We start from the raw sequence: 17966 nt of genomic DNA, 5'->3' as shown, positions 1-17966 counted from the left end.
ATGCACTATGGAGGACTAAGTCGTTAAGATAGTTTATGATAATGAAGTCAATGGAAGTGCTCGGCGCCAAAATGATGTGGGGGATTATTAAAAAAAAAAGGTTAACCAAATATACTTGCAACTGCAGAGACTAATCCCTGATATTCATTTAGTGATTAATCTCTCCCAACAAATATTTCTTCATACGTATTGGTCAGGAATCAAACTCAAGACCAAACAATTAAGGGTTCAAATATCTACCACTTGTGTACCGCAATATGTTGGTGGCAGATTATTGAATTTAGACTCAGCACAAAATGACGTCCGCACTAACCAATCGCACAGCTAGTCAGCCACCGCAATCAGGTCAAGTCTCCCAAGAAATTACACAAAAACGAATTCATCAACTGCCATTTCCTTTATTTAACTTCTTATCCTTCATCTCCTCATTTTCAATCTCTCTCTCTCTCTCTCTCTCTCTCTCTACAATGTCTGCGTCCAATTCTAGAATCTCGCTAGCACTTTTCCTATTCTTAGGCTATTTCCCGGGTAATTAACTAACTGATTCTATAATTTATTTATTTATAATTTGTCGATTTAACAAAACAAAAAAAAGTATTTAAGCTTAATTATAAGTTATAATCAAAACTGTAATAGTGTGAATGATGATTGTATTTGGAAAATACAGGGTTTATGTTATGTGCAGTTGTGTCGCTGAGTTCAATTGAGATCTTCAATAAGCATGAATGGCTAAAAACAACTTCAACTGTGTATTTTCTTTGCGAAGGGGAGAACAAAAGTTTGTTTGAAGATGTCAAGAGAACTCATTTCGTTTATGCTTTCAATGGTCAACAATCTTGGCAGGTTGGTTCAAAATTCTGTTTTGTTTTTTTTTCACCGTCAGTATCCGGTCCATTGGACCGGCTAATTTGGTTCTAGGATCAGTTCTGCCATTAAGTGGTTTCATTCCCCTCTCGATCGCAGTGGCAAGAGATTGAACTGTGGTCCTCTCTACCAAGTCCAATGTCAATCACCACTAAACCAACTAATGATTGATCTGTTTTTATTTCATTATTATTTATGTCCTCACTAATGTAAAATGTTTTCTAAATATGAAAACTGTTCATGCAAATATGAAGAGTTTTGATTGCTATTCTTACAAAAAAATATATATAACATTTTGTTTTTGGTCATTTATGTTTTGCTTTAGCTCTTGCAAATTATGTTCATGTTTAAATTAGTCTTTGTAATATCACAAAGACCAATTCTAATATTAATCAATTTTGTAATTAGGACTAAAATAAAACCATAAAGAGCGAAAGCAAAATGGTATATATTTGCAAAGACTAAAATGAAAGAAATATTCTTACAAGGAATAAAATAAAAACTCTATATTTGCATGGAACATTTTAATATTTAAGCCAAAATTGATTTTATGTCCAAGGTAGTTTCATTATAACTTAATCAATCAAGTAATACACGTGTTTTATGTTTTCACTCTAAAATTTGTTAACCGAGACAAAATAAGACTTGGGTAATAATGTGTATATTCACGTAATAAGGGCTCTATAAATTGACTTATTTGAGTTTATCTATTAACATAGACTCTTAGTTGGAGAGTTTTATGGAAACAACTTATTATGACATGTCTATAAGTGCTTATTTAAAAGTTTTTCATGATAACTTATGAAAATATCTTATAATTTATCTAAAAAACAGTTTGACCGTATTATTTATATTTTGTTATAGAAATAGCTTATAGATATAAGCACTTATTGTTTGGATTGGATATTGCATGTTTTACTGTTTGAAGCAATTTACTGACGTGCTTCCAGGTTTTAAGTAACTTTTCAAGCAAAAAATGCAAGCCGTGTGGACTCTACGAAGAAAACAGTATTACTCCTTCAGACGATGCTTTTGACGAGTGGGAGTTATGTCCTTCTGATTTTACTTCACCCCATGGTGAATATATTAAGTTCAAGGAAAAACAATTCAATGCTACTTTTTTGTGCCCAGATTGCTTATCTCTTGGTGAGGCATCTCCCAACTTTTAAGTTATTTTCATGTCATAGGCAAGGAGGACTAATGTTTGCTTGATAATCTTTATATTTTATTATATTAACAAAACTAATTGTATTCCTGCTTTGCAGTATCTAGCACTTCTGGTAAACGCGGAAAGCACATAGCTATTCTGGTTTTTCTTGGTGCTTTGGCCCCAATCGTACTGATTCTTGGAGTATTTGGTGCATATAAGTACTGGCTGAAGAAAAAAAAGGAAGAAGACCAAGCTCAGCTTTGGAAATTATTTGAAGATAGCGACGAAATTGAAGATGAACTAGGCCTTGGTGGTTCGATAATATGATGATAGTAAACAAATTAGGTCTTGTATATGCAAAAGGATGAAATATTATTTTCTTCTGGTTAAACATGTAACTATCCCAAGTTTATATAAATCTGGTTTTTCTGGTTAAACATTAGTCCTTCATTAGAATGCATGACATATAACTTAATAATCTTTTCTTTGACAGTAGTAGGATGAGGATTTGAATTGTGAACCTGCATCTTCTTTTTTCTGATGGTGACAGAGGAGAAGCAAAAACTCCGACATGCCACACCACAACTGGGATAACTAAAAGGAAGAACCGCAATATATAAATTTTGAATGGAAGTTGTTGTTTATCGATCTAAGAATACCACCAACAATACATTTGTGCTTCAATAACAGTAGTAGAGATTATACGGCACGGTGCTTGAAAGGCTTCAACGCGTGCATTGTGTTGATAATCCGTTCGATTAAGTATGGGACAACATAAACCACGTCCCATATTCAGTCAAGATATTGGTATCTGAAAGAATTTCAAGGAATAACTTCTATTAGAAGTTAACAAGTTATGTAGAAAGTTATCTCCATGTATCAAAGATTTTTTAAAGTGTAGACTGGAGAGAGTTCACTTTGAAGAGTAAGGTTAATCACAGGGACAAAACGAGATTAATTTGTTTCAACCACTCACATAATTTCTCATTAGTGTTCAACTACTTCACTTAATTATCTAAGTACTTTCAAGGAACCAAACCCGTGTGATCTACATGCCTTGATATATTGACAACGATTTCTTATTAGATGAACTCCAATCATTATTAAATGGTTTTTTTCGACGTTTTGCTAATAAGAATCCTTCGCGTAGCTCAAGATAAGAAAGGAAAATAAACTAGTTATATTTTCAAAGATCAATAAATCCCGAAAGAAGACACATGAAATGATATTGCTATTTTTAAAGTGGTGTTAGGTTCTACTTTCTAGATTCATGCAGCAGTTAGATCAGCTCATGAAATCATACATTTTTTAAACTTATAAACAAGAAAACTCTAACCAGCATAATGATTAACAAAGGGATAGACTAGAAAACCACCTTGAGAAATTGAATCCAAAACTCTAACTAGAAGAGCTCCTGATTGACTTGTTAAAATTATAAAGCTCCTTCGAATTATAGCCATAAATTTGCTTAATTGAGTCCCTGCAGAAACTACAAGAAAAAAAAATAGAGGTTTGGATAAGAAACACAGTCTTTGAATGGATAAACCGAATAAAAGACAATATGAAAATTTGGAGGATGGTAACAAAATGCAAAACATGACTTCTGGTTTAGCGAAATTCAAAACGTGAGTATGCGCCTTGAAACTTGGCAATAGTTGGATGAGCAATTATTCTCACTTGTTGTGAGGTAAGGAGTCACGGTTGATACCTCAAAGGTTCAAACACTGAACCGAACCTACCATATATCACAGACTTATCAGCCTAACAAAGAGATACTGTACTATTACTAACATTGGCCACTAGCATTTTATTTACTAATCAAAGAGGCGCTAATGGCCATTATACAATTGTCCCCGAGGGAATTTGAACTCGGTAACTTGAGTGAGGTTACAAGGCTAAACTCTTACCACTGAACTACTATCCCAAGTGTGGCAACTAGCATATCAGTATTACATGCCACAAAACAAAGTAATTCTCTTTCATTAAAAAAATAAAATATCTCCATAACTTGATTCTCCAAAAAGAAAAATAAACCAGAATAATTAAATTGAAAAGTGAGTGAGAAAGGTGAACCTGCATGCCTCCTTGTTGAAATTCTTCTCTTTAACTCCAAACAAAGATTCAAACACCTCAGGCTCGGCACGACAAAAATATGGACGCTCTGAAGAACAAAAAATGAACAAGTTAAATTCCAAAGCTAGCCAACATTCCAACAAGGAAATTCAAAACTGAAAATGACGGTGTGGCCACTAACCAGAGTAAATGGAACATTTCCTGGTACTCTTTTCATAATGAATACACCATCCATCTGGTCCTATTAAGCTATTGTAGAGCTGAAATTCATCACCAAAACATATCCAAACATAAAAAAAAACAACAAAAATATCATCATTATAATACACACTAACGGCTCTATTTGAGAAGACAAATAAGCTAGCTTATAGCTTATAGTTTATAAGCAAAAAGCTCTATTTGGTAACAATTTTTAAAAAAGATCTTATAGCTTATTTTTCAAATGCTATTTCAAGTAGCTTATGAGCTTATAGTTTATCATTTTTTCTTCCAATTTTACCCCTATCATCTTATTTGGAAAAAATTAAATATTAATGAAACATATATTTTTTATGTCATTTCATATTTATATGCTAGTTCAACCGCTAATTTTACCAAACACTATAAATTCAATCAGCTAGCTTATTCGCTATAAGCTAAAAGCTAGCTTATAAGCTATCCACTATAAGTTCATCCGCTATAAGCTAGCTTATCAGCCATCCGCTATTTTTTACCAAATAGAGCTTATAAACTATTCGCTATAAGCTCATTTGCTATTTTTTACCAAATAGAGTCTACATGTAATGTAATGTCCATACTCACGTTTCGACAACAAAAAAAAAATGCTCATACTCTATAGCTGAATATACAAAACAAACTTAAAAAACTTGGAAGTTTTTGTTTTTGGGGAGACAGTTTCAAATGAAAAACAACCAAGTAGGAAAATGGACCTGAACATCTGAAGGGTCAGTGAAAATTTCTTCAGGAGATGGATAAGAAGGACCCTTTTGAAGCTTACAGCAAGCTCCACAGCCTTCCACACATTGCCACGACAATTCCTTCTTCTCGCCGCCCAAACCAACTTTGTTTTGTCTTTGCTTTTTGTTGTCAGTTTGCACCTTAGCTGTCTGTGGACGACGCGCCGCCGAACATGTAACCTGTGATGATGGCGACACCACTAGAGTGGCAGTCGTGAGAGACATCATAATGGGAGAAAGGATGCTCTCAAGTGGGAAAAATACGACACACCCTTAATAGAAAGATTCCGTTGACACTCCAGCACGATGAAATTAGTTGGATTAGGATAAAGACTTGGAAATCAGTTTCTATATGTTTTACTGTATTAATTGAAAAACTTACGGAGTAAATTATCAAATTATTCCCTTATTCCCTGTCTCTCTCTTTATAACCCGCTATGAGATACTAGGTTTTTAATTATTTTAATAATATTTTTTATCAGCAAAAAAAAAACATTTTTAATATTTTAAATTAGTTTTTATTGTGCTGAGACCAGATATATTGGTGTGGCTGAAAAAAATAATGTTCACAAACTTAAAAAAAAAAAAATATTTTCACGCTCGCATATTAACCGAAAAAGTAACTTTGTTTCTAGAAAGAACAAAAACAAAATAACAAAGAACAAAGAAATCAAATTTATAGTTGTAGATTTGAGAGGAGAAAGGAAAGTACAAGAATCAAACTAGTATATGAGAGGAAAACGAGACTCGGACAAAGACCGTAGGCACGTGAGGGGATGCACGTCGATGCAAGGCTGGGTGCGGGTGCAGTGGCAGAGCTAGACTAAAAATATAAATTCAATATGGAAATTATATGACCATTTACATTCAAACAATATTGAATCGTTTAAAACATCTAAATTCATCCAAAATAATGTTGCATTGTTCAATAATGTCTAAAACAATTTAATATGTTATTAGATGCATTAAAATTAAGGTAAAATGGGTTTTAGTCTTTGTAAAAAAAATCTTAATATAGTCCATGTACACGAATTTTGTGTGAATAATGACATTTGTCGATATGCCATGGCTTGTTTACTAAGATCATCATAGATTATTAATTCGTGTATTCCATTATCGCAAAAATATACTCTCATGGCACACCCAGAATATGGGGCCAGAAATTGCAGGGTGTAAACGGTGGTTGATATTATAATGGAATATTCTAAAGCATTCGCTTATGAAAGAATTTGAACTAATTGTGCCACAATTGAGCGTTTCTGTCCAATCGCTACATAGACACAATACAATGTCTCACATGGTATCGATAGCAATAGCTGTTTTTCCAATTTGTCGGTCCCCGATTATAAGTTCTCGTTGACCACAACCTATAAGAATCAGGCTATCTACCGTTTTTAACCCAGTTCGCATAGGCTTGTGCACTAATTTACGTTATATATTAATCCCATGGGCTTTCACTTCGACGCGTCTTCACTCGGGATCGCTTAGAGCCCCTCTTCCATCAATAAGTACTCCCAACCCGTCGACCACAAGCCCTAGCATAGCTTTTCCCGCATGAACATCCATAATAGATCCAGTACGTTTGACAAGGTCTCCTTCTTTAATAGAGGTATCACTACCAAAGACAACAATTCTGAAATTATCATTCTCAATATTCAATGCTATTCATTGAAGGTGGAAAAACACAATAAGGGGGGGGGGTTGAATTGTGTTTTTAAAACTTTTTCGAGTTAGCAGCGGATAAAACTAAAGCACAATATAAAAGGTAAGAGGATAGAGAAGAACACACAGGAATTTATACTGGTTCCTCTCACAAATCGAGAGTAGTCCAGTCCTCTTGCACTTCCAAGAGAGTTTCACTAAAATAATCACCAAGATTACAACCACTTGCTCAAGTTAAACTAACAAGAAACTTCCTACTCAAATGCTCAAGTTACATAAACAAGAGACTTCGAAAACCACAAAGGTTTACAAATGAAAGTATAGAAATATACCTAAGACTTAAATAAACACAAGTATGATAAGTTACAAGTGTTTAATGAACTATCAGAGTATGACAGAACAAGAGCTTCAGAGCTTTAAGTCTTTTGTGCGGAGATTCTTTCAATTCCATTTCGCGCGTAGGATTGTTGTATGCAGCAATGCAATTCATCTTGTATTTATATGCCAATGAAATTATAGACGTTGCAGATGACCGTTGATGAAGATAAGATTGTCAGCTTGAACTTGTCTTGACATGAATTTGAATAGAATCCAAAATTGAACAAGAGTTTCAGCTACTTTGGCTTGATGCAGAGAAGACTTTTCATTCTTAGCTAAGAAGACAGACAAACCACGTTCCTTCCTTAAGACTAGAGATTATGTAAGAAAGCTATTCTGAACCACTTGTGAGGTCGCTTTCTTCATTGATAAAAGTGTTGATGCAATGATTCAAACTTCATAACACAGTCTTCACAAAGATCAAGATCAATCCAGAGGTTTATCATCTTCTGATCTATCAACTGCTGAGGCTTCCAACCTCTAAGACTTACATCTTCTGACATTGATATCCTCTGAGCTTTAAGAACTTCTGAATGGTCATCTTGTGGCATAATTTCAAAACTTACCTATAAAATAATTCTGCATACTTACAAATAAATTTTAGTATCTCCAATTGTACATTTAATACTTTGGTATCATCAAAACTTTAATAATCACACAGGGAACATATAAATCTCAATTTTGTTCCAACATTCATTTCACACCGCTGGCAAATTCAACCAATTCCCTAGTTTGAATCTCGTTCAATCCATAAAAATGTCTGAGACCACTCGACCGATCTCATCCACTTCAAAAATAGTGTAAAAGTTGGTAATTCGACTTTCTAATAGAGTTGTTAGTTTCACAACTTTTACAGAGAATTCCATGATTTTTCTTATCTTCATAAATTTTAATTTTATCGGAGTAATGCCGTAGAAATAGGTTTTCGACTCGCAATAAAGCTAGGGTCTTGATCGAGCAACTAGCAGTCCTATCTATCCACCTCTCCAGACACTATATCTTTAGTACTGTGATGGTGACCACATCTGCTGGCATATGATGTTTGGACATAGAATCGAGTTATTATAAATGGGCAGAGCTAGGTGCTCTTATTTTACGACGGTAGGGACGATTGCTTCCATTACTAACCAGAAAGACACCAAATTCTCCTTTAGGTGCTTCAACTAATGTATAGGTAGAAGGAGCTTGTACGGAAAAACCTTATGTATAAAGTTCGAAATGGTGAATTGAGGTAGAGTGGACCGATGATCATGTAGTCATTTGGCCGGCTATTGAAAGAAAAAGCTTGCATCTGCTCTCCCTATTCGTTTATCTAAAAACAGATCGGCGTTTCGAAGGGATATTATAATCCACCGATAGGGAATGCTTTGGCGGGTTCCATAATTAAGAATTTGACTTATATGACGCGAGTAAGCATTTTCACTCAACACATGCCCATCCGGATAGAATAAGAAACCTCTAATAATATGTCATTTTCTAAAACAACTTCTCGAGAATACATGTCCGCCACGAGTGCGGCCTCGACATATCTCTTGATCGAAAGCTAACTACGAACGAAGGAGTCGAGGATTTGATCTTTATGACTCATCCCCCACCAATTTAATCTCAACTGATCAACGAGCTCTTCTTACCGGCAGTTGTCATCGAGAAGCGGAGGCTTTAGTTCGGGAATCACTAGCTGCTGATTCACGCTCGCTTTGCTGGATTCGCTCGAAGATGGCATAGCCAATAACAAGACTTCTTCTTCGAAACTTCTCCAGTCCAAGGTCAATGCGCCGTCGGAGGGTTGCTCAGCTACTGGGTCGATCATGTTAGGGGTATACCCCTCGACGCCTCCTAAAAGAACCAAAAAAAGAAAAACATGGGCACAGTACGGTACCTCATAGGGCAATCATTGTACTTAGGGTCACTCTCCCATCTGTTATCTTCATTGTATCCATTCAGTTTGGTCGATCAAGAGAGCGAGTGCGAGAGAGATTGAAATAGTTATGCCCAACCTATCCATACATGCTTGTTGAATCCATTGTATTCCGATAGCGCGACAACTCGTGTTGTTTATTCCTTTATTAATTGAGCATTCAGTAGGTCGCTGAATATGGGCATGCCCAAACGCAAGCAAAAAAAAAAAGGCTATCCGAGATACTCTTTGGTTCTCTCCCAAGCAAGGCTAGAATCAAAAAGGAACACCTGACTCAAATAGTTGTGATATCGAAGTGGACTCAAGTGTCAAAAAAAATCTTAATTTTGGTTTTTGTCCTTGTAATTTGAGCGAATTTTGGTTTTCGTTCCTGTAATTTGTGCGAATTTTGGTTTTCGTCCTTGAAATTTGCCAAGTCAGCACCCTCTAAACACGTGGCAATGGTTTAGTCGGCAGATTCTGGCCATGTCAGCATTTTGTGTCACATGTGCATATTAAGGACTAAAACCAAAGTAATTTAAAATTATAAGGGCAAAATGAGAGGATCTTTTTTACAGGGACTAAAATCGAAATTCGCTAACTTTACAGAGACAAAAAACACTTTTTACTCTTAAAAATTAACAGTGTTTAATAAAAATGTATAAACCCTTAATATTGGTGAGTTTCAATAACATATCAAATGATTTTAAATTTCTATAAAATTCTACATAAATTATCTATATGATATAAATTTTATATGCTCTTATTTGCGTATAATTACTCATATACATACTCAATATGCGAATTTTTACCTATTCATTATGGATATTTTTGCGAGTACTAAGTGAATATGAGTCCAATTGTCATTTCTTTTTTTTAGGTAAATTAAGAGCATCTTAAGACATCATAGTGACTAGTAGACATCAGAGAGATATCTAATAGCACTAATTTTATGCCTATTTGCTCATATATAATATATAAAAAAAGGAGAAACTATACAAAGTGGGGGTCAAACCTTACCCAGATAATACTACTTCTGTCTCTCATTATAAGACAATGTTTGACAAAAATATACTATTTATTTATCTTGTTTTGACCGTATTTTTTTAATAATATATAAATGTAAATATTAGCATATAAGATCTTGTTTAATTTATTTTTATGAGTATTTTCAAAATATTAAGTTTTTATAATTTTTACTAGTAGACAACTAAAAATACTAGTGATCAAAATTATGCATTATCATACGTGCAGTGGTCAAACAAGATCTTATAATTAGGGACAAATGTATTAATTAAATAAATAAATGGAATAATCCAAATTCGAATTAGTTCTCATGCATATATATAATGCAATTAAATTTTGTCCAAAAATAATAATATAATAAATTATGCTTTAATGCAGTTTTGATCCCCTATTTTGAAAAACCTGAACTTTTGATCCCCTATTTTAAAACTCAGCACTTTTGATCCCCCTATTTTAGTTTTTTGTTAGTTTTAGTCCCCCACCTCAATTTGGTCAAACTTTTGCTTATGTGTCATGCTCACTGATGACGTGGCATTGTACATGTGGACAAACAATTTCCTTAGATAGTGTCCCGAGCCCCAATCTTTTGCTTCTTTGATTGCAGTGATGTAAACACGATCATCTTTAAGGAATCTCATTGCAAAACATACATCTCTATAGGTCAAATATTGTGTGTCACCAATTTTTCTGACATCATCATAGCAAGTTGTCCACATGTACAATGTCACGTCATCAGTGAGCATGATACATTAGCAAAAGTTTGACCAAATTGAGGTGGGGACTAAAACTAACAAAAAACTAAAATAGGGGGATCAAAAGTGCTGAGTTTTAAAATAGGGGATTAAAAATTCAGATTTTTCAAAATAGAGGATCAAAACTGCATTAAAGCCAATAAATTAATAATCATAAAGAAACGTCACAACGTTCTTCTTACGCTATCATTCAATTCAATACCATTTCTTATCTTTCTCAATTTTTCTACATTCTCTCATTTCCTTTCTTCTTCAACCCTTTCTCTCTCTCTCTCTGAATCATTCCTTCTTCTTCTTCTTCTTCTTCTTCTTCTTCTTCTGCGCTTCGGACTCAGGTTTGTTTTTCTTCCTTTTTCATTTCAATTTTCTTTATTCTTTTCTACCTCTCACGATCTGTAACTTATATATATAATTTTATTTTCTTGAAGTTTCGATTATTATGGCATCGAAACGCATCTTGAAGGAGCTCAAGGATTTGCAGAAAGACCCTCCAACATCATGCAGTGCAGGTTATCTTTCTTGATCCATTTCCCTTTTTTTCTTTTCCCAATTTTATGAAATTTTGTTTTAAAGGTTTAATTTTTATCCTTAAATTTTGAAGGATAATAACCCTATTTTTATATTGGTTTTGATTATTCAACATAGAATATAAAAATATCTAGGTGCTTCAATTTTTTGCTTGTTTCTGTATTTTTTTTTATGCATGGCTTTATGTAAATTCTTGAATTGTTTATCTGTTATTGTTGATGTTTTAACTATGTTTTTTAGGCATGTTTGGATGGCTTATTTGAACTTATCTATTGGCATAAGTTTTGTGAGACTGTTTGGGAGAACTTATGACATTTTTAGGGTTTGTTTGGATAAACAGCTTATTTGCAGCTTATAGCATAAGCTCTTACCACGACAAGCGCTTATGTATAAACTTACATGGGCTATTTTAATATTGAAAGATAAAATAAAAATAATTTTTTATATATGATGCGAGCTGTTTTTATAAGCTATATTGGAGAACTTATGAAAATAAGATAAAAAAAATTATGAAAATTGTCATAAGTTGATTTCATAAGCTCTTCCAAATAGTCTCACAAAATTTATGCTAGTAGATAATCTTAAATAAACCAATTCAAACAGGCCCGTAGTAAGCATTTTTAGGCTTATTATTATAAGCTTTCTAAGATAGCTTATGTAAACAGCTTATAGCATATACAAAAACAATTTAATTTACTTTTATTTGATGCTATAGGAATAGCTTATCATGATAAACGCTTGTGCTATAAGCTGCAAATAAGTTGTTTATCCAAATAGGGGCTTAGTTTAGCTAGGTTCTTTCTGTTAGTAACTTTGTGTAAATGCAATTTTGTTTATCCAAATAACTTTGTGTAAATGCAATTTTCTGTTTCATTTGTGTCACTGTGTCTGCATTGTTATTATTAATAGCAATCTCACTCTCGCTTTTCCATATTAATAACTTATTAAGATGGGAAAGTGAGGGTGAGATTGTTCATTCCAGTGACTCATTTTAGGGGGAAAATTGTAAAGCATAACCATAGCTAAGATTATGATAAAATATATGTACATCTATAAGTTTATGATAATTTATTCAATTAATTTTATAATCTTGATTTTAACTCAATACTTTCCCTTCTAAAAGGCTCCTCTCTTCTAATCAGTTCTGTTACGGATATATTTATCTTCTGCTTATGTTATTTCGTGATGTTTTAAGTTGTAACTTTCTTTGCAATTAGCTTTGGATATTCTGTTTCTTCTAAACATAAGTAGTTAATAACTTTAAAAGATACTGCTGTTGTTTATATCAGGTCCTGTGGCTGAGGACATGTTCCACTGGCAAGCCACAATCATGGGACCGACTGATAGCCCATACGCAGGTGGTGTTTTCCTAGTTTCAATTCATTTTCCTCCTGACTATCCATTCAAGCCACCAAAGGTACTCTACCCTTCATTACTCCATTAGTTGCTCATATCGTTGTGTTTTGGGGATATGCTGAGTATTTCTTTTAAATAAGCTTACATACAACCTCTAATTAAACTGATTTCAAATGCATTTTATTTCCACGATGATGATGGTGAATGTAAAGTTAGTGTTCAGTCTCCTTCATTCTCCAACGTTTTTGACAGTATTTGTACACATACTTCTCTAACTGTTTACAGTGGGTGTGGTTTTCTATTAAGTATGAATATACTTGCACCTATTTTATAGTTGAAGGGGTAGAACACCTTTGGTAGGGGGTAATGTAAATTCTGGAGGGGCATGATGGAGACTCAGACAGCTTCTTTTGAAGCTTTGAAGGTGTTGCTTCTAGTTTTTCACTTCTGTTGTGGGTTTTTGTTTTTTGTGGACTCAGTTCGTTAGGAGCATTTTGGTGCAGTGTTGGTGTTTCGTTTTCTGTTTTTCCTTCTGATGCATATACTTTGGGGTTTTATGTGGTGTCCCCCCTCCCAATCGGGTTTTGGTTTCTTTTGAGAGGATACCTTATCCACTCGTGTTTTCTCCTTCATATTTCATGGTACATTTTTTCTCCAGAACACAGTAAAACAACACGATTGTGTTTTTGTCAAGAACCCATTTTTTGTAAAGGTTTTTTAGGTATAACTATAAGCCCTTTTTGCATGGCTACCCTTGACTGGAGTGTGACTTTGCTCCATTTACTATCCTCCATTGTTTGTCCATTTATGAGAGATAGACACAAGATTGGTCAATGATATTAATAAGTGGATCCCATTAATGGGTCCATAAGTCTTTTATTTGTGTCTATCTCTCTCATAAATGGACAACAAATGGAGGATAGAAAATGGAGCAAAGCCAAACTCCCTTGACCGTGGGCGTGGTTTTCTATTCGGTATGAATATACTTGCATTTATTTTATAGTTGAAGGGGTATAACGTAAATTCTGAAGGAGCATGAAATATCAAGGATGCTCAAACAGCTTCTTTTGAAGCTTTGAACCGATCTGGCGATTCTCACAATTTTCGAACCGATCCGGCATGGTGGATGGGGTACAACGCATGAAATCATACAATCTCATGATTTAGAGCGCGCGCTTGACAACCTTGGTTGTCATCTATGTCATAGGCAAACAGAAGTGTTGTTAGGAGGTTGAATTTTTCTCTTGTTGGGTGTTTTGTTTTGTTGACTGAGTAGTGAGTTCCCTAGGAGCATTTTGGGGCAGTTGTGGCGTTCATTTTTGTTCCCCTTCTAACCTGTTCGCTTTGGTTTTTTCTGTGGGGTTTTGCCCCAAACAGTTTGTAGTTTCTTTTGGAGGATACCTTATCCACTCTTGTATTTTCTCCTTCATATTTCATGGTACACTGGTACTTCATTTTCTCTTGAGAACACAATAAAACAAAGTCTTTTTTCATACTATAGGTTGAGTTGGCTACATGGATCAAACATGATTGTGTTTTGTCAAGAACCAGTTCTTCATAAACGTTTTTTTAGATATAAGCCCTTTTTAATTATTTCTTTCGCTTGTATTTTTTTTGGTCTTTCAGTGTCTCTAATTATTGTGCTTCTCATCTTGTCATGTAGCCAACCATCTTTTGCTGAATAGTGTCATGTAGCCAACCATCTTTTGCTGAATAGTTGATGCACTCCAATTTCTCTCTAACACATTCATTCATGATCTTGTCTTGTATGTCCACACATCAGCCACACTATAATCTCTGCAACACTTAGATGTTTCGCTTCTGTTTACATTTTATTGTCTTGCACTCAGTACCATAAATTGATTTTTCTTTCCTTTGATCTTGGGTGGCACCTTTGTATCACAACAAATAACACATTTGAATCTTATAAACACATCTCCCCAGTACACAATTTCTAGATGGCAAAATGTTTATGGAGTGAAATTGTATAACTTTGTATACGGGGAATTGGGTTTACCTACCATATGTTAGGAACCCAATAATTGGCTATCCAAAAAGATATCAATATTGATAAGAAAAAGAAAAAAGATATTCCAGAGAAGATACTCTCTGAACACTGGTTTGAAACCAGTCAAAACAATATTTTTCATAAGATACTTTCTAAGGGAATGGAAGTCTATAGTTATAGAATTCCTATACACAAGGAGAGGGCAAAGATCAATGACATCTGGCCTAAAACAGAAAACTAACCGACAGACAACTAACAAACAAACCCAACTAACTAAAATAACTAACTAATTAACTTCTATACCTACTCTTAACTACTTTAATTTCCCTTCATTCTATATCCTAACACCATATAGCTTCTCTGTCAATCTCACTGTGGGTCTTTTCTTATTGTTGTTGTGCAAGTGTGTAGAAAACATCATGAGAGTTTTTTATATAGCCTGCGGTGCAAGTAAATCAATTATAATCAACCACAAATAAAACATAGAGGACTTTCTCTGTGCTATAGAATAGAAAGATAACCTGTGCGTAAGTTTCTTTCTTTTTGTCTGACTGGTTAAAAATATTTGGATTATTCAGTCCATTTAAGGAGAAATTTTCTACTAGTAGATTCTTACCACCAATACTATGGAATTGCAATTTCTTCTCTCCATTGCTTTTTATCTTACTTTGATATGCAAACATGCAACTGTGAACTTGCTTAACTGAACTTTCATACATGCGTAATATGTATTCTAGTCTTTTTAAGCACAGGAAATAAGATCGCTTTCTCCATTAAAATCACGGAAGAATTTATCCTTATGCTGAATTATTGGTTTGATCGTCTGTGAATGACATGAGGATGTGTTTGTTTGAAGTGTTCATAGGCAACAATTTATTTATGTGCATTTTAATTTTCATCTATAAATATAGAATAGAGATAGGGCCTCTCTATGGGAGTTGCAAACATTGTATGAGATTGCATGAGTATAGTGTTCAGCTACCACTTAGTCTCATATTGAGTCACTATGATTTTGACTTTTTGGATGCAAGGAGAAAATAGGATTGTAAAAAAATGAAGAAAAGAGAAAATAGAGAAAACATCAAATCTTCTCTCTGCTGTTTTGGTTGGGATGAAAAATGGGAAGAGGAAGAAGATATGTTGTTTTGATATGCCTTTTACAAATTAGATGGGAGAGAAACAGATATATAAAATGACAGTGAAATTGTCTTCAAATTCGTGTTTTATTTTTTCTTTGGAGAAATTTTGTGTTCCACATCGATCTTTCCATTTTCTCTACTTTCTCTCCATAAACAGGCAATAGAAACTTGTATATTCCCATCTTTCTCTCCCCATCCAACATCCCTCCTTCACATTTTTTATCCAAATTCCAAACAGTGTACGTGGATCGAACAACACATCACTGCTCATTATTGGAGATCAATTTTTAGTTGTGAAAATCCATTTGCGTGAAGGTCTCTAATGTTTTCTTTTGCTGAATACATTGCATTCAAAAGAAGAAGAAAATGTTACTAATTATTATGACTTATTCCACATTGCACAATTGTATTTGCACCAAAGGGTAGTAGAGTCTGGATTGAAAAGCTTTTCTTTTATAATTATACACTTTTCATTGCCTGATGTGTTTTGAGAATCTCTGTAGGAAACAAAATACTATAGAAAAGAATGTAGAACAAGAGTTTTGGGAAGATTTAAAAAATTATGATGTATCTATCACCGCATAATGGATGGATGAAGAGAATGGTCCTTCCCAATTTCTTAAAGTAGTTTTGGAGACCGTGTTCTTTTAGCAATTTCCTCTCTGCCGCTTCTTGAGCACCACCTTAACTGTGTACATCAATCCCATCCCACAACAAGCAACCTCGTCTGATTACTTTTATCAACCTACGTTTTTGTTTAACCAAAATGCTCCTTTCGAAGTCCTATCCTTTTTACATTGAGGGGGTATGTGTCTGGACTGTTGCTTCCCACATTTTTGTTTCGGGATTCGCCTCTTTTTGTCACCCCAGTGTGTTCTTGCATGCGCCTGTGCTTGGCTACATAGCTTGTGGTTAGTTAAAAAGAGGTTTGAATGAAAGTTTAATTAGTGTATGGAAAACTGGGTCGTGGAACTGGAAGTTAATGGAAGAACTTTGCTAATCCAATCTTACAGTAGGATTTTCTAGTTTAATTTTCTTTTTAAACTACTGTTTTACTTTGCAGTAGTAAATTAGTGAACATTTATTACTTTTTAAGACTAAGTGTAGAACTAATAAAACTAATGTGATTAACAACTGCAGGTTGCTTTTAGGACCAAGGTCTTCCACCCAAACATCAATAGTAATGGCAGTATATGTCTCGACATTCTCAAGGAACAGTGGAGCCCAGCACTAACCATATCCAAGGTTTGATATTATCTTGCTTGTTTCTCTTGCCACTTACTCAACATAGATAATGTAATTTCTGAGCTACTGTTTATATATCATGCCTGTCATGAGACAGTTGCCGAGCATTAGCGTTGAAATTTTACATATTAAGGAATGTAGTCTGTAAATTTTGTTTCTATAGATTGCTGTTTAGACCCTCCGAGAAACTAATCCATATATTTTAGGTCCTTTTATCAATTTGCTCATTGCTGACGGACCCCAACCCTGATGATCCACTTGTGCCTGAAATTGCACACATGTACAAGACCGACAGGTCCAAGTACGAAGCCACAGCTCGCAGCTGGACACAGAAGTATGCCATGGGATGATCATGTTTGTCCTAGCTGTTCAATAAAAGCAGTAGTGTCATAATTTATGTAAAAGAGCTACAGATATTTTGAATGAATTTGAAATGCTTTCTTTATTGTTTAGTGGAACTCAAAGCTGGTAAGGGACCCCAGTTATCATTTGTGGATATTTCATTGTAAGACACTTTGTGATTGTGGAAACTGTAATGTTATGCAAATTTTCTTCTGCTTGTTGACCTGATATTCCAATTTCATGACAAAGATACAAAAGTTACATACTGGGTAATTGCTTCTACTTGGTGAACAGATTTGGATTCTGTTGTAGATCTTGGTCGTTAGATGAAATATCAGATGGCGTATTTTGATATATATGTTAAAGTTGACTTTACAAAGTTAGACAAAGTCGTCTGATCTTTGATCCACAATCAAGATCTGACTGTGCGACTTTGATTTCCATAACTGTCGAGAATCTGGGTTCATAGTATTTTTTGAAAAGAAACCTTGCACATTATGTGTGTGACTAAGTTAGGAGTATAGATTATTGTGTAATTATATTTCATGCCTAAACTTTGGTTCTATGGCATGGACACAGACCGACACGTC

General features: G+C 34.3%; 3 protein-coding genes and 1 pseudogene across 4 annotated transcripts; 2 read left to right on the top strand and 2 right to left on the bottom strand.

The window, feature by feature from the left end:
* Nucleotides 1–364: 364 nt before the first annotated feature.
* On the top strand, nt 365–2430 carry LOC123921663. Its single transcript, XM_045974299.1, has 4 exons — nt 365–528; nt 668–843; nt 1815–2010; nt 2130–2430. The coding sequence occupies exons 1-4, from the start codon at nt 468–470 to the stop codon at nt 2339–2341; spliced, it is 645 nt and encodes a 214-aa protein (XP_045830255.1). The 5' UTR covers nt 365–467; the 3' UTR covers nt 2342–2430.
* A 30-nt stretch (nt 2431–2460) lies between these two features.
* Nucleotides 2461–5388, bottom strand: LOC123921664. 2 transcript variants are annotated; one of them, XM_045974300.1, is made up of 5 exons: nt 5017–5386; nt 4269–4347; nt 4088–4175; nt 3390–3503; nt 2461–2825 (listed from the first exon to the last, which is right to left on the bottom strand). In XM_045974300.1, the coding sequence occupies exons 1-4, from the start codon at nt 5269–5271 to the stop codon at nt 3413–3415; spliced, it is 513 nt and encodes a 170-aa protein (XP_045830256.1). In that variant the 5' UTR covers nt 5272–5386; the 3' UTR covers nt 2461–2825; nt 3390–3412. The 2 variants fall into 2 exon arrangements, with proteins under 2 accessions (XP_045830256.1, XP_045830257.1); XM_045974301.1 differs by lacking the exon at nt 3390–3503 and having other exon boundaries at nt 5017–5388.
* Nucleotides 5389–6014: 626 nt separating this feature from the next.
* LOC123922553 lies at nt 6015–8893 on the bottom strand (annotated as a pseudogene).
* A 2028-nt stretch (nt 8894–10921) lies between these two features.
* LOC123921728 (ubiquitin-conjugating enzyme E2-17 kDa) lies at nt 10922–17604 on the top strand. The gene is made up of 5 exons (XM_045974382.1): nt 10922–11093; nt 11187–11267; nt 12576–12703; nt 16930–17034; nt 17241–17604. The coding sequence occupies exons 2-5, from the start codon at nt 11198–11200 to the stop codon at nt 17382–17384; spliced, it is 447 nt and encodes a 148-aa protein (XP_045830338.1). The 5' UTR covers nt 10922–11093; nt 11187–11197; the 3' UTR covers nt 17385–17604.
* The last annotated feature ends 362 nt before the right edge of the window (nt 17605–17966 follow it).

Source organism: Trifolium pratense, linkage group LG4, assembly GCF_020283565.1.
Source record: "Trifolium pratense cultivar HEN17-A07 linkage group LG4, ARS_RC_1.1, whole genome shotgun sequence".
In the NCBI taxonomy this organism is placed as follows: domain Eukaryota; kingdom Viridiplantae; phylum Streptophyta; class Magnoliopsida; order Fabales; family Fabaceae; genus Trifolium; species Trifolium pratense.
The sequence above is the reverse complement of the archived record's forward strand: the minus strand, read 5'-3'. Positions and strand labels throughout refer to the sequence as shown.